Source organism: Simochromis diagramma, unplaced genomic scaffold (genome assembly GCF_900408965.1).
Source record: "Simochromis diagramma unplaced genomic scaffold, fSimDia1.1 OVJJ01000463.1, whole genome shotgun sequence".
NCBI classification, from domain to species: Eukaryota; Metazoa; Chordata; class Actinopteri; order Cichliformes; family Cichlidae; genus Simochromis; species Simochromis diagramma.
The window spans coordinates 1,478,190-1,501,635 of NW_024386941.1; the positions used below are offsets into that span (position 1 = coordinate 1,478,190).

Consider the following 23,446-nt stretch of genomic DNA (forward strand, 5'->3'; position numbering starts at 1 on the left):
ACAGGCCAGATGAAGCAACATCAGGATTCGAGGATGTCAAGCTTGGAAGATGGATGGGTGACAGTAGAGGTGAAGGTGGACTGGGTGAAAGGGTTCGAGGTAAGACAGGATGAAAAACAATCATGCATACATTTAGAACAGACTAGTATACACACATGTTATGGGAAGTTGTTTAAAGCGCCACTATTGTTTTTATACTAGGTAAGACTAAAGCATCTCAGGAAAAAAGACACCACCACCAATACCAAAGATGAATCATAATACTCCATATGCCATATTGTAATATGCACCTCCCACACAAGGTGCACTCTGCACTGCAGAGGCTGCAGCCCCCCTGGAGGTCCAGAGTGGAAATCAAGTGGGCAGAAAAAAATAAATGAATGAACGAATGATCAGCGAGTTAAATACCTGTTTGCGGCAATCCTAGGATATTTTCTGCTCTAGGGAATATGAAGAAGCTCCTCACAAAGCATGGGGGCATGAAGGAAACTGCTTCAGAATGAATAATTCTAAAGTAGCTCTGAAGTAATGACTAAAATAGCACTCCACTCAGCCACCTGCTTTCCCAGGAGTGACAGTCTGCATTTACTGGAACGAACTGATGGGCTTAAAGAATTAAAAGAAAAGTTTTCCTTTATTTTCTTTTTTTAGAAGGTTATTTTCTTTTTAATGCTGTAAATAGTAAAAGAATGTGATAAAAAATGAAGAAGGAGAATGTAAGCTGGGGAATAACTTGCATCAAACCATAACACCTACAAACATTAAACCTTATGGAATAATCCAAAATCCTCCCCCTACTACTTTCAACTAGTACGCCTAAACTACTGAACATAGGTGGTAATTTTTCTTTTTTGACTGATGTCTTTGAGAAATGTGGTTTAAATTAATTTGTCACTGAAATCTTTGGCTCTCTGTGTTTGCTCAATTTGTCTGTCATGCCAAAAATGTAACATTTTTAAAACTTTCCGCTCTCTTTTGACAGCTCCTCAGAAACCCATCAACTAAAAAGTGAGTTAAAGTGACTCTTAAGGATTTGCTGCATGGAAGGCAGATCGTGGACCCAAATGCAGAACTTGACAGACAGAAAATAAACTCAAAATCCACCTTTAATGCTGATCACTCACAGGTAATCCAATTCACAGAGCAGGGAATCCAAAATGTACAAAAATCATAACACACAGGGCAAGGAAACAAACCGCAAAGAGGGATGACATGACAAAGGACAATAGGAGATAATATATACACAGATCAGGCATAACATTGTGACCACTAAAACAATAACAAAAGATGTCTCTTTATCATGGCTCTTGTTAACAGGTGGGTTATATTAGGAAGCATGTGAATGTTTTGCCCTCAGAGTTCATGTCTTAGAAGCAGGAAAAAGGAAAGTCTAAACACGGGCCAAATTGTGAATGTTAGACAAATGGATCAGAGCATCTCCAAAACTGCAGTTTTTGTGGAGTGTTCCCAGTTTGCAGTGGTCAGCATATATCAAAAGTGGCCCAATGAAGGAACAGTGGGGAACCAGAGACAGGGTCATGGGCAACCAAGGCTCTCTGATGCATGTGGGGAGCAAAGGCTGGCCTGTGTGGTCCGATCTAACGGACGAGTTACCGTTGTTCAGATTGTTGAAAAAGTTAATGCTGGTTCTGATAGGAAGGTGTCAGAATACACAATGTATTACAGTTTGGATGAGACTGCATAGCTGCAGGCAGGCTGACCCCTGTCAGCTGCCAAAAGCACCAACAATGGGCATGTGAGGATCAGAACTGGACCATGGAGCAATGGAAAAGATTGCCTTGTCTGAAGAATCGTGTTTTCTTTCACATCATGTGGCTGGTCGGGAATACCTGCTACTAAAATGCACTATAAGAGGAAGGCAAGCCAACCGAGGCAGTGTGCTGCTTTGGGGATTGTTCTGCTGGGAAACTTTGGCTTCTGCCATTTATGTTGAATATGAATGTTACTTTGACACCTACCACCTACATTGTTGCAGGCAATGCACATCCTTTCATGGGAACGGTATTCCCTAAAGCAGGGGTGGGCAACTCCAGGCCTCAAGGGCCGGTGTCCTGCAGGTTTTAGATGTGTCCTTGATCCAACACAGCTGATTCAAATGGCTAAATTACCTTCTCAACATGTCTTGCAGCTCTCCAGAGGCTGGTAATGAACTAATCATTTTATTCAGGTGTGTAGACCCAGGGTGAGATCTAAAACCTGCAGGACGCCGGCCCTCGAGGCCTGGAATTGGCCACCCCTGCCCTAAAGGCTATGGCCTCTTTCAGCAGGATGATGTGCCCTGCCACAAAGGAAAAGTGCTTCAGAAATGGTTTGAGGAGCACAAAAGTGAGTTTCAGGTGTTGACTTGGCCTCAAAATTTTCCCAGGCTCAATCCGATCATGCATCTGTGGGATGTACTGGACAAACAAGTTTGATCAAGCCCCGCCACATAACTTACATAACTATGAACAATCTCAGTATTTAGCAATACACACAAAATCCGCTGAATTATGTGCATATTACTACAGCGAGCATTAAATAGTTTACCCCAGTGTTGCACATTTTATTCCCTCCACTTCTAAGAAGGTGTTTCTCCCCAGTGGTGCTGTCAGGAAGGCAGCTCCTCTGGGAAACAATGTGTTCAGTTTGCTTCTTGCTACATTGTTGTATCGGTTTATGTAATTCCAAGCCTGTGTGCATGAATACTTCTACAACGTGCATTAACACATTTATTAGTTCACTTGTTTTAGTAGCACCCAAAGTTTTTACTTCCATTACAGAAGATAAACCAGATAAAAACTCGTGTGCAAACTGAATGACAACAAGCCACGTTGATTGTCCAATTTGATAATTACTACTGTTTAAATTATTCCTCGATGCTGTACCAAACATGCACAAAGCCTCAAAGAAAAACAAACAAACCACAGTACAGCGTAATTCACTATTCCCTAAAACACCACAGTTGCATCTCAGCTCCCATTTTGATGTATCCGCAGTTTCTGACAGCTGAACATTATGCACAAAGTCACTGAGTCACTTTCTGTGTCTGTCATAGCCCAAGCCACCTGCTTTTGAACAGTTTCTTCCTGTGTTATGTCACAACCAAGCATTTCATTTCAGCTGGAAACAGAACAATGAATTATTAAAGAAATATGCAGAATCCTGCTCACTGTCAAGATAACAAATCAGGCAAATGACAGGAGGGAATAAAAGCAAATGTTGGTATTCAGAATTTACAGATTGAAGACATGACCATTATCAGTACAACAAAGAGCAAGTGTAATCTGAGTGAACAACAAAGACTGGTGCAATGCTGTGATTAGGAACAAAGAAGAGGAGTCACACCTCTGCACGAAGGGCAAACAGAGCTCAGCAACTATCACATGGATTGGTTTGGCAGAAGAGAGAAGCAGAACACATAACCGATCAGTATCTTCTGGAGATCAGCTGGAGTTGGCAGCTGGGCAAAGAATCAATGGCTGTGAAAGAGCCTCACAGCTGCCCACCTGGCCAGGATACAATCACCATCATCCATTCCCACTCATCTGCTAATACCCTTACTCTCCCTCATTCAGCGCCCCCTTGACGCTCTTCATCAATACATTGCTGGACATACACACGAGAAGAGAATTGCTGAATTGCAAAATAATTTCTTTCAAACAACATGTGCTGAATTTTTTTCTTATATTTGTTTGTGCACTGTGTGTTTCTTTGAGGTCATTTAGCTCATGCAGGATTTGATGTGTGTGTTGGCAGATGACAATACCCATAACATTTCCAGTTAAGCTCCCAGTACTCCACAGTTCCATGTTTTAAGCCTATTTGGAAACACAACCTACCTCCTACTGGCCTCCTGCATTAGTGCCATCTCTTTTTTGATCCGAGTTACCTTATTCTATGTTCATTTTCAAAATTAGACTGTATCCTGACTCTGTATTCAGCCAGCTCCAGCATTCAATACTGCCCAAATAAAGAAAAATCCCCAGTATTTTGCTAAAGACATTTATCGATACAAACAAATTGACCTAGTTGATTAAAAGAGGTTTTTGAAACCACAGCAAACTCAGATTCAATACACTAAGATAAATGACAAGAAAGGGAATAAATAAACAAACAGCTCTGGACGTTGGTGACAAAAGCTGCTGTGACAAAAGTAACCTCAACTTCTGGTTGCGGCAGACGATGCAACAAGATCCGGCCCTGAGGCACAGCAGCAGTTAGGGTCTCCTGGGATTCTGTGGTGGATGAGTCAGAAGCATAAAGGCAGTCTAACTTCTTAAACTTTAATATTCAGCCTTGAACATTTATAGTATTCCACTCTTTCTGAGACTGAAAAGCACTTATCAAAGCCTCTGATAGAAACATGAAAAATGTGAATATTTTTTCAGCAATCTGACATTTGCATATTGCATTTTCCCATCCCAGTCTTATATAATTTTAAGAGTCTACCCTTTATTAAATGTCAGTCACAGTTAACGCAGACGACCGTATTGGCAGAAATGCTCTGTGCAAAAGAAGAGAAAGCTTAAGTTTGTATTTTCTTGGTGCTGAGAGTGTTCTCTCTGAGGACAAAAAGTTCAAATGTCTCAGGTGAGGACAGTGCTGCAGAAATAAAACTCAGCTAATTTCTTTATGTTGCAAGAATCTTATACGTGTTGTTGTTATAATGCATTTTTTTAAATGTATTTTCACACACCAGACTGTCAAGTTATGAAGGAACTACAATGACATTATACAAACTGTACTTGCTGGGCAACCATTGTGAAAAACCTACAAAAACTATCCCCATCTCACGCATGCATACTTTTGATTAATCTCCAAATTTCTTCATTTACTTTGCTCTCCTTGGGCATCAATTTCACTTTGATAATTCAATGTGTCAAGAGAATAAAGCAAGTAGCTGAAAACAAGAATAGTACAAAGTCATGCAGGCATGAATAAATGTTTTATGCATGAGACGGTGGGAGATGTAATCAGTGCATCTGAAGCCTAAAGAGTGAACAGAGAAATATTGCAGTTTACCGTAGATATTTGTGAAGTTACCCGTTGATAAGACAATAAAAACTGACGGTGTGTACATTTTTATTATGCAACACATGAGGGAGGATCCCATTCTGCACTGCACAGAGCATTTTTACATGTGTGTGTGTGTACATGTGACTCACCATCCATGTCTAGTCTCTGCATGATAATGGCCAGCTCCACCTCACTGGGCATGTAACCCAGAGACCGCATGGCCATGCCCAGCTCCTGTTTGGAAATGAACCCGTTTCCATCACGATCCAGCACCTTAAACGCCTCTCTGATCTCTGCCAAGACAAACAGGATATCGACTCAGCATCTATAAATAGGGCTTACCCCCTCCTGCTCCCAGTTTGGGGAATCAAACACTTATTCAGCGTAGTTATTTTGCTTGGTCTTTCGCATTTCTGGGATTCCTTTCTTTGGCAATGATATGCTTCTTGAGACTTTTATTTCACAATACATTCAATGAAGTCAAACTTTCACCTCATTCATCATCATCATCATCATCATCCACAGTCCTTCCTCTATCTTCTTCCCTCTCCCTTACTTCCTGTCTGACCTAGCTTTGGGCTGTGTGATGCAATTGGTCTCGCACCACTGCCTCAAGTTAACAAGATCAATTCCGACCATTGATTCATTTTCTCCACCTGCTGTCACAGCCACTGTCACCTCAGCTTTTCATGATTTCACCTTCTCCACTGTAACCTGCTGGTATATGATATTATCTTTGATTGTTGCTTTTTGAGGAATATATATAAAAAAGAAATCAATTTGAGCCAAAGGTTCACACTTCAGAATGCTCTAATATCCCTAATAGGGTCAACTCAGACATGTAGTTCTGGCTGTGAACAGAAAAGCTGAATCCACCTTCTATTTAAACCTTCTGTCTATGAGGGGCAGCCAATCAGGAGAAACTTGGCTCAAAGTGGGAGGAAAAAGGCATTCAAATTGTTCATTTAAGTCAATGAATGAACTTAAGAACTGCACGGAGGCCGATTATGAGGCAAATTATTATTATTTTTAACTGTATATTATGTCGAGTCCAAGAATAAAAATATAAAATCTAAAATGAGCAGATTAGGTCTGCTTCAATCATCCAAAGCTACGCTAAAAGAGGTAGTTAGAGTGGGACTTGCTTCACTGCTTTTCGTCCCTTACAAGCGTTAAATTTGTGACCTTTAGGATATTGGATTTTTCCTTCAGTCGATAGAACCATTTACTGTGTAGAATAACACCCCTACCTATGCTATTCAACAGATAAGAGAAAAACACATTTTAATCTTCCCATCCTGCTAAACATCCTTCTTTGTTGTTGCCTAATAAACACTGAAGCCTTGTTTTTTGCTGTAGTGTGGTTTAGTATGTTCTGGCTGTTCGAGTCACCAGTGCTTATGAGAATACATGTAACTGCAGGGAAGATAAACTACAGGGGAATAATAAAACTAAAAATACCAATTTGGTGAAGCTCGTGTGTAACGTTCAGCTTCTTTTGCGATTGAAAGCAATGTTGATTCAGCTAAATGATCATTTTACAGTGTAGTTTGCCTTCTGTTGAATAAGACTGCAAACATTTAGTCAGAGGAGGACTACTTTTGTCGCCACCGTTTATCATTGCACAGTGTTTTTAAACTCACAAGGTATGTTAAAATTTTGCACTGTTAATGGACCATTCATCATCACAGAATGAAAAAAAAGTTTATTCCCACAGCCACAGGTGTGAATGTATGTGTAGTAAAGCAGTGAAGACAGTGTAGTGAAGACAAGGGATGAGTGGATCTGCATTCTTATACAGTGACCGTCAGACGGAACAGAAAATCTTGACCCAGATACACCAGAAACCCCAAAATGTTACCCGGTGACTTCCTAGATGCGGCTTCCCACACTGGTCACATCATTTGATAAGAGAATAAGTTCATCATATAAAAACGGTTTCTGCTTTATAGAATGATTTGAGAAAGCTTTAAATTGATAATGAACATGCATATTCAATACCATTTATCTGGAAGTACCGTTTTCAGTGGGAGAAACGTTTCATCACTCATCCAAATGACTTCTTTAGTCATCTGAGCGACTGAAGCTGAGCTCACCAATTCTCAGACCAGAGACCAAAATGCCTTATTTTTACACAGCTGGTTCAGTAGCTGCTTGATGTGTGATCGAGCCATCAGTAAAAGGAGTCAGCAGGCTTCACTGTGCTTTAATAAATACATATTTCATAAGTGTGCCTACAGATAAGAGAGGATGCATGGTAAGAAAAGGGAGAGAGACGGACAGGCGTCTGGTGTTTTTTTTTTTTTTTAAATAGAAGAGGAATGTCACTTCTCTGAAGAACACTATGACTGCATGACATGCATGAGCACGCTGTTGAGCACTGAATAATTTGAGACGGGAGAGCACAGTAGATGGTTTATGGGGGCGATCGTGGCTCAAGAGTTGGGAGTTTGTCTTGTAATCGGAAGGTTGCCAGTTCGAGCCCCAGCTTGGACAGTCTCGGTCGTTGTATCCTTGGGCAAGACACTTCACCCGTTGCCTACTGGTGGTGGTCAGAGGGCCCGGTGGTGGCAGTGTCCGGCAGCCTCGCCTCTGTCAGAGCGCCCCAGGGTGGCTGTGGCTACAATGTAGCTTGCCATCACCAGTGTGTGAATGTGTGTGTGAATGGGTGGATGACTGGTTGTGTAAAGTGCTTTGGGGTCCTTAGGGACTAGAAAAGCGCTACACAAATGCAGGCCATTTACCACGGTTTAACCCAATCCTTCCCAGGAAATGTAAAAGCAGAGGACATTTACCAAATCACTATGGAAGCAACAACAACAACAATAAAAAACAGTCACAATCAGTTTACATCACATCCGAGACTCAGAATCAAATCCCTGCATACAAAATGTATATTTGATGGTAGCTAGTGTTTGTTTTTGTAATATTCTCACAAGTGCATAAAAGTAATCAAAAAATGGTTGGATGATAGCAAATATTTTAATGACAAATGAGAAAGAAAAAAAAAAGTCTTAAATAAATGACATTGTGTTGCAATTAACTGCTTTGCAAAGCAACACACTAAAAGCATTTTATCTTCTCGCAAATGATTGGGAATAATAAAGGATAAATGGTGTGTAAATAATGAATTGTGCCATTAAGCAAAGAAGAGTGCCAACTGTAGATAAATAAGAGGACTTTGTCCCTGTTGACCTTTTTCAAAATTGCACGCTACTGCTTCCCCAACCAGCTGGTCCTGAGCACGTAAAACATCATCATCGTTTGCAAGAACATGAGACACTTTTCTGGAAATAATGTGTCCCAGGACACACACACACACACACACACACACACACACACGCTAACAACCCATCACATCAAAGGCATACATATTAGTTTGCCTGCAGTGTACCTCATGCATAAATGATTGATTTATGATTCTAATTAGTTGTAAGTGTAGGTGTGTGTGTGTGTGTGTGTGTGTGTGTGTGTGTGTGTGTGTGTGTGTGTGTGTGTGTGTGTGTGTGTGTGTGTGTGTGTAGATGCCTGTCTCCCTGTGTTAGAGAGAGGTCTTATATTCATACCCCCAACACAGTATTACGTGGGTATTTTTAAAATGGTATTTGTTTTAATGTATTTAAGTATTTTTAATGTTAACAAATTGTTGTATATTTGTGTTACATAGAAAACAGATTTTATTCATTTGTACCTTCATTTTTTTCCACTAATTCTTATTATGTTTTTTGTTTCTGAAATCTCAAAAGGCCTGATTTGGATTGTGGGTTTGTTTAAAGAACATTATTTAAAAAATTCAGTGGTATATTTATAATACCTCAAGTGCAGTTTGACTTCAATTTTCAGAGAGAATAAAATAACTGATTGATGCAGACACAATGAATGAACATTACATTGTTAGATAAATGTCTGAAGACATTTTTCAGAGGCTGCCCGACTTTAAATTATAATTTTAACAGTTTTTAAATAATAATAATAATAATAATAACAATAACAACAACAACAACAACAACAACAATTCCTATCATTAGAGTTTGGTGCTGTGTTAATGACTAAGTATTGGATTCTGTACTGTGGTATCCAGTGTGACTGGGGTAAAGGAAAACACAGGCAGCACCATGGACAGTTCCCCAAGCTCCTCCTCAGATGAATTGTTTATTGAAAACTGTGTGACTGTATGTGTGATTCTTTGTGTTTGTTGCAGGATGCAAGAACTATACATCATGTACTCTCCGCGCTAATTGCACAACCAGTTTCTTCCCTATTGGTAACTGTCCTGGTGCTCGTAGAAAACAGAAGTGGGAACAGCTTCTTTTATCCCACTGGAGTTGGAAATGTTTGTTGTGTGTCTCTTTGAGTGTCTCTTTAGGTTGGCTGAAGGAACTCTAAATTACCCGTAGACTTCCTGCCATCTGCTCTAACTCAGCATGCTTTGTGAAAGAAGAGCCAGGAAGTATTTCTTGCACCACCCTCACAAAACCTTTAGAAAAAACTGTGAACTCACCCAGGTCTGCCTCTGTGGATGCATATTCATCTGAATTTGTGGTGGAGTGTTTCGATGCTATTTGATATTATGGTGTCTGTCATCCGGGCTATTACATTAGAACTGTCCCAGTGCACCTTCAGAATTACACTGAATGAAATGTCAGCTGAGTGGTGAAAATAGTTCAATAAATTTAGTTTTCAGTCATAAAAGATTTAAAAATTCATTATGTCTTGAAATTCAAACTTTTGAACTAGTTTAAATTCTCTCAAGCTGCCCTGTGGTAACAGATGAAGTCATCTGATTTGCATAAAACTTGAAAGATGAAGACTCTCTAGGAGTTTCTGTAAATTCACACATGCAACCAAAGGTCAATGACCTCATGCAACTCTCACCCTGGAGTACTAACCTCACTCAGCAACAGCATGACTAAGAGATCACATAAGGTCAAAGCATACAGTTAATCATTTGATCTTCTGTAAGTAGCAGTTTTCAAATATTATGAGATTATGATCAATTTTGTGAAACTTCACAGCCCCAATATTACTGTGAGTCATGTAATAATAACATCTTTGTAATAAATGCTCAGTTTGTTCTTCCAGGATCTAACGCCACAGATTAACATGGTTTTCCCTGATAGATTCAGGATGGACCAGAGAGCGCACAGGGCAGGAAAAGTCTTGAAGTTTTGTTGTTTGTGCTTGTCCTTGGTTAGGAAAGGCTTATTATTCTGCAAAAAGCTCTTTTCTGGGCCTTCCTTACACCATAATTCAATTTATGTAATGAATAAGACAAAAACTGTCCACTTTTAAAGAAACCAATGAGGTGCAAAGAGGTTACAAATGGCTTTTAGAGCTTCTTAAGATTACACTCAGGTCACAGAGCAAGGGCAACGCTGCAAAAAGGCTTGTGTGGAATGGCATGAACAATATTTCACATTCAGATGATCAGAGAACAGCTTATCGAGTGCGTTTCTGAGAATTAGTTATAAATCCTACATCTTACAAGAGATTTTCCCCCATTCTAGTTATAAGAAAATACACGGAAACGTGAACTCTCTTTGATGCTGTAACATGGAGTGAAAACACTGGTCAGGATCAACCTCACATATTAAAGTTGCCCTTCTTCCAGAGCAGCTTCTGGTGAACAACTGCCAGCAGTCTCGTAATGACTGACATATTTTAAATCTTACAGTGGTGTACCTACTGTGAGAAACACTTAAGAGCCTGCTGTTATCTTCAGTAATCCCTGCTGGCAGCAGCAGCTCCTCCTGAGAGATAAAACATTAACAAACTAAACAACAAACTCAACAGCTGAATGATTCCACACTACCAGTCATATGAGAGCTCAGCTGCAAGGTTTTTAATACCCCTGGACAAACAGTAAATATTGTGAAGCAGAAGTGTTACATGTGCAGAATGCAGAGGCTGAGTAATCTGTATCAGGGGACTGAAACTGAAGGGCTACAGGGGTTAAAAGTTTACAAGTCTGTTATTTTTCCAGAGTGGAATGATTGCCCCACAAACATCTTTAATGACTCTAAAAACCAAAAATTTGAATTTATTTTGGATGGACATACAGGCTCAAATATTTTTTTTTTTAATAAGTAGTGCTGAAGATTCTATAATGTTGTTTAACTTTACAAGGCCAAGGCCTATTAACCTATTAGTGATCACTATTGAATAAAGCTGGCAGTTTTATTTGTTAGACAGCACTCACTGGATTAAACAATACTCATAACAATGGGAAAGTCAGAGTCAGTGAAGACAGTGATGATCTAAAGATCTTCTAATGATTGAAAACTGTAGATTAACACAAGATAGAAAAGTCTCTTGGAGTCAATTTTAAACAACTGTAGATTCAAAGTTCAAAGTTATTTGGACACCATTTTACCCAAGTCTGGATGAACACTGAAACTGTCACCCTCAGATGAGAGGAAATTGCCTGAGATGTTCAGGGACCAGGAAACTGCTGGATCACTAGCAGCACTGTCCACAATAAATTGAGTTTTATATCACCATGCACTAAGAGGGTGCGGCTTAAAAAAGAAGCTCCTGCTCCAAAAATCAACACTTTCAAACTTGACTGAAATTTGTAGCTGCCCACTTGGACAAGCCAAATGGCTTCTGGAGAAAAGTTTTATGGTCAGACAAGATAAAGATTGGCCTCAATGAAAAAAGATGTGCTTGCATGCAAAAAAAATGTGAGGCTTACAAACTCTGTATCAACTGTGGTGGTAACAGCATGCACTGGGGCTGTTTTGTTGCAAGTGGTACTGGTACAGGTGGATGGAATACTGAGGAAGGAGAACTACCTCCAAATTCCTCAACTTCACCTCAAATCAAAATCTGGAAGGCTAAAACTTGGACACAACTGGATGTTCCAACAGGACAAAGATCCCAAACACACATGAAAGCAGGCTAATATTCTGGAATATTGTAAGATGTATAATTTCTGGAACTACCTTACCACACCATAGTTGTTTTAAAAAAAATGGCTTAAAAAAAACAACAACTAATCAATACTAAAAAATTAGGATCATCACCGACAGTCCCCTCTTTATCTCCTCTAGTTGGCACAAAACTTCACACTGCACCTGCAGACAGCCAAGCTCCCCTCACCACAAGTCGTGGTTTTATTCCGACATGTAATTCCCCAGAAAAGCTTCTTGTTTCTTCTTTAATTTCTAAATGACATAGTGGACATTAGTAGCAATCACAGACATCACTGGGAAAAGTAACCTGCACGACTGAGACACATTTTGTTAACAATATCAGTTATGAGGGCCTGAGTGCGTCACACCTGGTTCTACTGACTTTCACTATTCAAACTAGTGACCTGTCTGCAAACCCACTGTAATACCATCCAGCATATAATTCAGGGTAAATACTTATGCAGTAATTACAGTGCTGGCAGGCTACAGTGACTCAGTCATAGCGTTTTTAAATGGACCTCATCAGGACCCTATAACCACAGATCATTTCGTATTCACTAAACAGCGTGAATCCATTGAAACAGGAATGAGGAATTCACACACAGCAAATCCCTTCGTGCATATTAAAACTCCACCCTGACAGAGTATCTGGCCATTACCATGCCTTGCAATGCCAATTTTCCAGGCAGCAGCTTAATGTTGCATCAAAAGATTAATATTTTCAAGGTCTTGGGAAGTCTAGCTTGTTTGCTACCTGTGAGGTTGCTATTGCTGACTCCAGCAGACCATTATTGATCAGGTTTGTGTTGCACGGGCCCAGGTGATTACTCTCAGACATACTGCAAAACAAAGGGTTCATAAACACAGCATCTGGGACAGAGAGAGGCCAGCAGACCACAAATGCTCCTGGTAAGATAAGCTATGTAGAGAATACTGCATTTCTGTGGCTGGTTGACTCGGTGAGGCAGATGCTGCTCGTGTTGTAGCGCCGCATTGTCTCTCAAAGCGTTTCTGGCAATAAAATGAACAGAACAGACTCTTTTGGGGGAAAAAAAAAAAGAGATCCACATAGATTTAGAGTCTACAGTGTGGACAGGCCTATTGTCCAAAATACTTGTTTTTTTATTTTACACATAATTTTTTCCCTTTACACACAGTCAAATATTCTTTAAATGTTCAATACCTTTGTTGGATTTCAATTACAGGCTAATTGTTCTCTGACCTTTTTGTAACTTTTTCCTTTAACCCTCTCAGGCCCAAATTAAGTTTTTTGTTGCTAATGCACAACCATGTCCTGCAGTGGTACTTCTGAGAAAAAAAACCCCTCATAAAATATGTATGTGGGGTAATCAGGTTGTTAGTTCTTAACTGTTGCAAATCTGCAACGTCTGCCTGGAGAGGGTTAACTCTGTTCCTACACCCTTCTTAAGCTGGCATGAAGTGTAACTAAACATGAAGCCACAGTGGCTTTATAATCATTTGTATGCACTGCAGCAACATTTCCAGGTCACACTATTTAAGTCTAAAAAGTGTGTTTTGTTTTTTTTAACTCAAGGCCTGGACTTGTGTTTGTTGCATAAATAAGTTAACAGTTGGTGAATAAAAGCCTAAACCTGGCTTTGCTTCTGCTGAAGACACGAAACACATCATTTTTTATTTATTTTTTAATAGAAGATCCTTTATGGATGATTTTCTTCTCAGGTTTGAGTAACAACATATAGCAGTAATAAATATTAATATATTAGCTGCATGATGTTGCCAATTACTATGTTGGTAGGAAGATTGTAAGCAGCCTATTCACTTTGAATAAATCGTCAAGGATAAGGAAGGGAGGACAGTAGCCAGTTTACAGAAGAGTCCTACCGTCAAGCTCCTCAACAGAGATGCTGGCCAACACGTCGCTGTCACTGTCGGACAGCGAGCGGCTCAGGTAGTTCCCCTTGTAGAGCAGGCCTGCCGTTACATGGTGGAACGGCATCTTCTCCCTGAGAGACAATAGAAGAAATCATTTAGACAGCAGTGAGGGTAGAAAAGAGGAGCTGTACAGGAGTCTTTTCTCTTGGAGGATTAATTCCAAAAACAAACAAACCATTAAAAGCCCACCTTACACATTTCTAAAAACAGCAGCTTCTGTGTGCGACATTTCATGGTCCCCGCAACATCACTGTAGAATTGACTTATTAGGGTTTCAAATTAGCCACAGAAAAAGAAAAAACTGTGAGAATTGATTTGTGAGCTGCGCAGGTTCCCTTTCAAACAAAACTTACAATTAAGTCAAGAAGAAAATAAGAAATAATCAGATTTTAAAGTGACAGTTTCGCTCATTTGTGACTCTGGCACTGCTAAAACAAATCCAATAAGCGCGGCATAAACATGCTTCATAAATGAAACAGAACTCATTCACTAAATGGAAAGTAACACAGCGTGTAGCTCGAGGTGAATGTGCTGAATTCATGTCTACGTTAGGTGCATATGAGCATGCCTGTGTGCAATGTAGGTGCAAATGAGTCTGAAGTAATTAATTATTCAATAAATTAAAGCTCAAGGGCACAGGGGGAAAGTAAAAGCACTGAGATCTTAGTGATACTTCCTTCTCTCTGACAGGATTTCATCTAGATGAGCCCTTTGAGGAAATGCTTCTTTGACATAATGGAGGATTTTTAGAGTGAACTGAATGATCTGCACCAAACTAAAGAATCACATTTTTCATTGTTTCATCTCCTTTACGGGTTAAGTTGACAGCCGAGCAGAGTTTCATACATCTCACAGTTATGAGAGCTTAGACAAAAATATTTAGAATACATCTAAATGTGAAAAGGGAAAAGATTTTACACTCTTAGGGTTACAGTAATTTTATGCCCTCAAAATCTGTTACTTTATATTTAGAGGTTTTTATGACAAAGGCATGCTGCTCATTCTTCTTGCAAAACCAAAATAACAACAACCATAAGCCAGGGGTGATCTTTTCTTAGCCTTCATTGAAGGTTTAAGAGGAGTTTATAGTTATACATTAATATTTCCCTCTTTGTTTGTTTCTTTTATCTCGAAAGGTTTATTTTCCTACATGCTGCAACAACGATCAGCCATCTGTCGCCTCGCAGTTCACAACCGGCCTCTGCATCTTGCATGTTTGTCAGTTTAATAAGCATGCACATCAAGACGTCTGCAGCTCCGCCTATTAGGAGCAGCTTTTTCTTGCGCGTAATGTCAGGATTTTTCATTTCCTAATTCATCAATTATTCAGCCATTTCTCAGCTGTCATTTTGAATATTACAATCATCCCTCTTGTCCGCTCTTTCAACTTTATCGCTACGAGCCAACCCACATGTTGGCAGCTGATTTACACAGGTACTTTTCTGCATTTGTGTTGCCTGGGGAACTATTGATCAGAATGGCTACCATGTAAGGGCGACTTTCAATTCATATCAGAAATCAACACATGGCTTATTATGATAACAAGAATCATATTGAAAATATTTTGAAAGCAGACAATGGAGACACAAATTAATTAAAAGGCAGTTTGTGGTGCAAAATGTTGGTTTTGTAGAATCAAACAGCACTGTGTGTACTCTCAAGGTGGAGGAAAATTGTGGCTTCCATTGTGAGTTTTCTCACTTTCATTAGATTCTGTATTCAGCAGAAAAGCTCACACTAATCAAGACTAAGAATGAATGACATAATGACACTCAGCAGCAGAAATCCAATTCTTACTTTTTACATTCCTGGGATGGTTGTTGAGCATCTTAACAGGTAGTCAGATTTTATGTGCAAGCTAGAATTATTATTCTGTTGGATTGCTGGAATTTTTAACACCAGCAGTAATTAAATTGTTGAGTTGTTATTTTTTAAAATCAGTCATCTGTGTACCTGATCTCACCAGAAACCCAGTTTAGTAGTTGTTTGGTTGAAAATGAATCACATGGTGACATTTTTTCCTTAAATTCCCTAAATCAAGGATGACCTTTAAGTTATACTAGGTTTAACCTGATATGCTGCTGTGGCAGATATATTCAATTATTTCCACACATTTATAGAGTAAAGAATCATTTTAGAATACATAAATGAAGCATGATGTTAGTTCAAGCAGAGCACTGAAGTCAGTGGTATTAGCCATTTCAGATCTTCACACGTTTCAATCTGACACTTCCCGCTATCACTCTGCTGATTCAGTTATGCCCACACCACTCCATCACAATTCCTTCGATCTCTTCCTCATGTGCTATTCATGCTATCATTTGATTTGACTAAGATTTGTTAAATAAAATGCACACTGTAAAACACTTCCTGATAGGTTTGTAGAGGAATATACTGTCTTGTGTAAATACTGGCTGCTTGCAGTCTTCCTACCACTGCACATATTTATGGTGTAATACAGTATTTTTAGTGACAGTGGAAATTAATGTAAATGTTAAAATTGAAATAGCTGACTGACATCTTACAGTTAATGGCACAAAATATTTATTCATGCCAAATATGTCCATTTAAGTTTCAATTTCAAAATGTAAAGAAAAAAAACGACTATGAAATATAAAAATAAATACAGACTAATGTAATTACACATCAATACGGTACGGTACGGAGCCCCGCAAGGGACATGGGAGAAAAAAAAATTAAGACGGACTTTTGCGAGATCTCGCAAAACAAACTCGGGATCTCGCAAACGTTTTAGCCGCATTCTTCGGAGGCCGCCAGCTCAAAGCCGACTGGGAGGACGGTGTTCGGCTGTAGTAGGTCTCGACCTCCCGTTAGCTTCGAGATGGTGGGTGTCAGACATCTCCGAAAACGTCGGAGCACTTTTTCCAAATATGTGATCTTCTAATCCGAGCAGATATTTGACGTTTACACAGCTACATTTACGCCTCAAAATATTTTAAAAGTTTATTTTGTGACCCAGAAAGAGTAATATTACAACTAAGTTGCTGCCGCCATTGTTGGAATTCAACATTTGCGAGATGTCGTAAAAGTTTATCGTAATTTTATTTTCTCCCATGTCCCTTGCGGGGCTCCGTACATCAAGGCTATGGGACATTAAGAAAGGATAAGATTTAGATAACACTTTACTAAAATATCTCAAGGATATGGTGTTTAATAACGCAAAAGATAAAGTGTGAAATAATGTGCTGAGACCATGAAACACTGACCTTCAACCCCTTAAAAAGACAGTGTAGAACAGAGCGCTTCACAGTTTTCAGCATCATTAGATCTGATTAAATTGATCAAGGTCTCAGCTGAAGAAGCTAATTTGCCCTTCAGGAACAAAGCATGCAGTAATCACTTAAATCAGAAGTGATCTTCCCTTCATCTAATCCTTACTCTCTGCATGCTGTGATATATATATTAGATGAACGGGAAAAGGAGGCAAGATCATGGAATTTAATACTCAGATCGAGTGCCTGATAAAAGTGAACCACAGAAATCAGCAGATGTTCCTGAGGATTTTACTGAAATGGCACAGAATGACAAATTCTGTATATCGTTAGCTTCATAGCATAAGTGCCTAAGTCATTTTTTTGTGTTTTCGGCAGGCAGACGGACAGGATGATGCAGCAGTGGTAGGGGAGTAAAATTAGGCAAAAATCTCAATTTGACCAAAAAATGACTTAGGCACTTATGCTATGAAGCTAACGATATGTATTTGAAGATGGACGATTACAAACCGTTACAAACAACTGGTTTCACTCGTTTATTTATTTAAATCACCAATTGTTTTAGAAATATTACAACATGATCCGCTCGAATGTCATCACTGCGCTCGTTCTGACTGACAAAAAGCCTAAAATCCAGCTCACAATGACAAAGAATTAAGAAAAGCACCATATCCTCACACATTTAAGAGACCATCCATAAAGCAATTAATCCACTAATTGTTTCATTTTTACTAGAATGGATTAGAAGATATTTTGCCCAAAAGTACATTTTATGTAAATTCACAAAAGAACATGGCACTAAAAGCAGATGAAACCCGCCCTTTAGTTTTATAGGATAGTAACTCTAATTTTACAATAGGTTGAGGCCATTAGCTGATGCTGTTACACAAAGTGACTTTCAGTTTGTGAGGGAGTGAGCTAGGAGTCAGAATCTGGCTCAAGGACAGTGTATGAATTGACTGAACACTATTGTTGATGTTCGCACTAGCTGTGATTAGACCTGTGGCATTTAATCATGAGCCGAGCGGTCACATCAAGAGTCTTTATTTTTTAAGAGGTTCTGTACTAAAGGTGACAGCTAAATATGACAGGTGAGAAGGAGTTGGTCACAGATAAAAGTCTGAAGTCTCTAATTTTTTTTAGATCCTCAACTTTCATCCCAAAGATAAAAGTAATAAGATTAAAAGCTCAAAAAAAAGAACACAGAACTGTTCTGCGATGTCTAACCACAAACCTTGACATTAAAACTTAACCACGAACATGATTTTAAAAACAGATCTTCCTCAGATGGATAAAAGTCCATGAATGTTTTTAACAGTCATGGTTTTTAAAAAAAAAAAAAAAAGGGGGGCTGAAGTTGAGTATGAGCAAAGTTAAGCTCATGTTTCCTTTTTTCATGATTAAAGTTCCCACAGATGACTCATGGTAGATGGTTGTGTAAATACGGATGACAATCAGTAATATAAGAAAGACATTTTAAAAGCCACTTTTTATTTGAAGGTGGCAACTCTAAGAAAATTAAATGCCATTTGGAGCATTCACAGCTTTGTTTTCAAAGCATTTTAATCACTTTAAATATTAGTATTACACATTAGCTGAAGAGAGAACAAACTATTAATGCACCAATTTAATACTCTTAAGACTTTCTAGTCCTGTAAAGACTGGGTCACTGCAAAAATGAACTCTATTACACCTGAGACATAAATAAAATCTCACTAAAGTTGCATGCCTTACGGGGAAAGCATTACTTGTGCTGACACTTCAAGGATAATACAAAGGTGACATGACTAATCAAAACTGTTTGACCCCAAAGGAAGAAGCAGGAAGCTGCAATTATGCAGCTGCCATTAAAATGTCTTATGTCCTCAAATAACTGGCGGGAAGACATGACGAACTCATTCCACTGCAAACTGTCCATCAACTGGATGCCAAAGATTACAGTTACAAAAAATGTTGAACATGCACATCAAAAGCCAAAACAATCCCAAATGTTAAAAATTATAAACCACTAAATATTTCATTGTTATGGGCAGATACTCTCCACATGCTCTTTTTTAATGTTTGTTTGAATATAATGGAATTGAGCTGTAATAAAAATACGTTCTTTCAATTCAATAATTTTCATACCATTTTAGCACTACAATTTAAGCACAACGGACTTCCATTTAAGGTGTATTCATGCTGTAACTGTATGTAAATGTCCAGAAACAGTCACTATCTCTCTGAACAAAAAATATATGATGTGATATAAATGATCAAACTGAGTTTCACCAATATACTGATGCTTTGCCTCATAACTATACAAACAACTCAGTCCCTTGAATCCCTCACCTCTCTTCTCCTATAAGAAATCACTAATTGACCCATGACCGCATCAAAAGTGCAAAAGCAGCCCGTCCTCATTTCTGAGGTTTCACGTTTGGAAAAAAAGCAAAACCTGATGAAAGAGCACAGCCTTACTCAGAGCTTCCTGCATGACAAGGAGGCCAGATGGCAATTTCTTACATCAGACCCTGCAGCACAACAGCCAACAGCAATGGGCCAATACAGAGCGGGACACGAGGAGAACAATGTGTACCAACAGCAGCCGCTCCAGCCACAAGATCAGCTTCGTAATGGACATAATACAGTGACAGCTTTGTGTAAAAATACATTCTCCATCAAAGATGTAACAGCAAAACAAAACCACCTGATGCGATGTCACAGACCGAAGTTTGGCTACACTGGCAGATTTCTTGAAAAGGTCCAACCACAGAAATAAATGCAGCAGAAACTTTGTGTGTAGTTAGATCATTTTTCATCACAGAGATTAAAATGAGAGCATAGTCTGTCAACTGGTCATAAAATAAATTGCCAATTAGAGAAATGACAGATGTTAAAATAAAAACAATGAAAAAAATAATAATTTCCAGACCAAACCAGAAGTTGGTCATTTCGGTTACAATGGTGTTTCTGTGGTGTGAGGCTCTTTGGTGCCATCTGATGACTCAGTTTGTGTAAACACAGTGACCATAAGACGATATTATACAATACAGCGAATGCACAACACAGCTGCTAAAACAGACCTGAAAACAAAGTAATCCCTTCTCAAAAGTCATGGTGACACTTATTTAATTGCCTGTTGCTTTTGATCATTCAACTTTATCTATTCGAATGGTGTGCAAGGTGACAAGTCACAACAGGCAATGAAACAAATTTCTGTTGAAATCATAACGTGAAAAACATTTCCATTTGTCAATGAAATATGGACTTTTTGTGAAATTAAATTATGGCTCTATGACTTCCAGTGCCATCGACTGGGCAGCAAAGGCACACAAGGGGTTTAAACATCGGCCAAGTGAGTGCAAAGCCAATTCATCAAACCATCACTACAAAGCTGAATTCAATCTCCAAACTGAGAAAAGAAAAGACGGGAGTGTTCCACAGAAGTGCCACCTCTCTGCACATATTATCAGCTGCTCCCTGCAGCAACAGACCATTTCTCTGTTTCTCCCATATGATGATTCTTACCCACACTGGTGGCTGAGATTGTACTCTGTAGGATACTGCAGCACAACAGGCTCTCTTGCCGGACTCTCCACCACGTCCACTGTCCCATCATCCCTCAGGTATGGGTTGCCCGGCAAGTCTCCATTTACCTCCGCATGTGTCTCTGGCGATGGCATGCTGGAGGGCTCCACCATCTGAGGATCCGGCTCTGTGACCTCCTCCTCCATCAGTCTTTTATATGCAGTGCCTCCAGCAGCAGCAGTACAGTGCCTGTCCACAAACCACTGAACCCGGCTGCCTCCACAGTTTGGGTTTGTCCCAGAGCAGCAGCATCAGTTCCCTGAAATCCGTTGTTAATATTTGAGCAGTGAGAGCAGCAGGTACGGTAGCTCCTCTCACACTCCACTCTTGGCTTCTTACTCACTCCCGCCGTCCCTCCCTCTCCTGTCTGTCTCCCTCTCTCCCCCCCTTACTCGCTCGCTCACTCTACAGCGCAAACATTCCTCCACATGGGGAAATGGAGTGAGGGCTCATTAGTGAGTCCCGATGACAGACTCAGCTCTGCTTGCCTGCCTGCGGCTGTACTGGCAAAGTACACACGGAGAAGCTACAGAGAGGGAGAAAGGGCGAGGCGAAAAGAAAGGGAGAGATACAGAGGAAGAAAAAGAAAATAAAGACACGTGAATTATTAGAGATTAATTAGAGACGAAAAAAGACGAAAAACAGGGAAATAGAAAGAAAAATGACAGGTAACGTGAAAGAGGCTGAAAGGGTGTTTTTAATACAGACGGTCCCAATAACCCAGTGGGTTTTGCTTACAGTGCGCTCTGCAGGTCTACACGGGGACCTGCTGGGAGAAACCACAGAGAGCGGAACATGTTGGGAGAGTCTTATAAGAGCGTGCGCCACCGTGTGGAGCAAGAGTGCGCGCTGGACGCCTCTCAACAGGAGGATGGGGATGGTGGAAGGGGGGCGGCGTCGCGGCAGGGGGTCCACAGTGAGAAGTCCTTCCTCACATCGACCCAAGATACATACAAGACAGACACTTTCCGCGCTTTCTTGTCATCAGTGTGATAGAAATGACATTTTCCAACAGCTACCATCATCACTAACAGCATCCACCCTCTTATTTAAACACCTTCAGCTCAGATCTTATGCTGTTTGAATCAAAGCTCACATGCGTCTCAGAAACACCTACTTCAGTCGAAAGTATATCTCAACCCGATTTTGCTTAAGCTAGCCCACATTCATGTTTTTTTAAGGAACAATGTGCTAGACTTTATTAGACTGAAATCTTGCGCAAATGTCAGTGCATAGAAGGGAAAACGAAGTATCATGCGGACTTATGTTCAAGCCTATTTTTCACCCAGTCTCCACAGTGTCTGCATAGGCACAAAAAACTGCAGCGAAAATCACCCGCAGATTCCCACGAGTGGACATCCGCTGGTTCTGACGGGGCCAAGCAACAACAGGTGTGGGGCTGAGCGCAGCACTTGCGTGATTAAATGCGGACAAAGAAAAAAAAAATCCCCATTTTCCAATGATACGCTGCAGCCAATTCATTGCCCAGTGAAGATATTTTATAGCCTGAATTCCACTGCTTACCTCTGAGGCTGTTAGATGTCTGAAGGTGAGCTGTCAAATCCGTTAATCGATGCTCGCAGTAGGCTCCAGTTTAGAGACTTGGGGTGGACTCCTCAATCAGCCGTGTCGATCGATCCTGACGACGGTGATCCTGCTGATTGCTTTCTTATTAGTTAATTATTCCTTTGTTTTGACAGTGCAGCGTGGCCATGCTACACCGGCAGGGCAGCGTGTGTTTTAATAGCTTCTGAAGTCCAGCAGCAGTTGGACACATCTATTCGAGTTGCACTTTTTTGCCAAACTCTCATCAGCATTTAAAATATTTTATCATCTAGCTGTAGCCCCTAATACTCACAGAAACTGCGGAATCTAATAAAAAAAAAAAATCACTGCCCTGGGTCTGTTGTTTCAAACTCACAATCCAAGGAGTGAAGATCCACACACACACACACAAGTGCCGAGCGTCAGTACGATTGATGAGAGCAGCCCAGTGCCCAACAGAGATGCTTCAATCCAAACCAATACGCAACCGAGCAGGAAAGCAGCGGATTGGCTGTTTTTACTTGTTTGCTTATATCGTGGTCTATCGTCTCATTTTCAAGCGGAGGAAACACCTGCACCGTTTTGAAAACACCTAACCGGACACATTTCTTCTGGTTACCCCGCCTCTTCTCCGAATTTCAGACGTGACATCGTGCCAAACCAGCCAAAATAAGTTTGTGTGTTAGGATTATTTCAAATTAATTTACTGCCAGCAACAGAAAACATATTTCCTAATACATTCTGTTTCCAATACAATACAACAATTTCTCTTCCCTGCTCCAATATTCATGTATTTGCTCCTCAGAGAGCTTAGTTTTTACAGGTTTTTCACCAACACTCAGTCATCATTTCTGCCCTGCTTCACCAAACAAAGCCTTAATCACACATTCTCTCTCCACTTCAGACTGCTGAACAATGGCTTATGTTTACCAGAACCCAAAACAAGACTGATGACTAAAAACGGCAACAAACTCTCTGATGAATGACTGAATATATCAGAAAGGCTTGCAGTGACATTCTGCAGGTGCAGTGTGTTCTTTTGAACAACATGTCTCCTTAAGAAAAAGAGAAATTTATAATGAATGAAGTTCAGAACTGAGCAAAGACATGCATTTACAGAATGAAGTTATCCTGTATAGGAGTAGAAGTAGAAGAAGAAGAAATCTATAGCTGAAAGCTGCTGCTAAAAATAACGTTACTATCCTGATATGTCGCCCAAACAAAAAGCTAAAGCAATTCTGATTATTAGTGCAC

At 39.9% G+C, this 23,446-nt stretch overlaps 1 protein-coding gene across 2 annotated transcripts in view; it reads right to left on the reverse strand.

Annotated features, from left to right (window-relative positions):
* The window catches only part of caln1 (calneuron 1), a 57,296-nt gene extending 34,358 nt beyond the window's left edge, over positions 1 to 22,938 (reverse strand). Inside the window, exons 1-4 of one of the 2 annotated variants that reach the window (XM_040037783.1) lie at positions 22,172 to 22,938; positions 20,588 to 21,173; positions 13,794 to 13,915; positions 5,166 to 5,309 (exon numbers count right to left, since the gene is read on the reverse strand). In XM_040037783.1, coding sequence (XP_039893717.1) covers positions 5,166 to 5,309; positions 13,794 to 13,915; positions 20,588 to 20,793 — 472 coding nt within the window. In that variant the 5' untranslated portion in view covers positions 20,794 to 21,173; positions 22,172 to 22,938. The remainder of the gene's footprint in view (positions 1 to 5,165; positions 5,310 to 13,793; positions 13,916 to 20,587; positions 21,174 to 22,171) is intronic. The other variant, XM_040037784.1, reaches the window with a different exon arrangement.
* Positions 22,939 to 23,446: the final 508 nt, after the last annotated feature.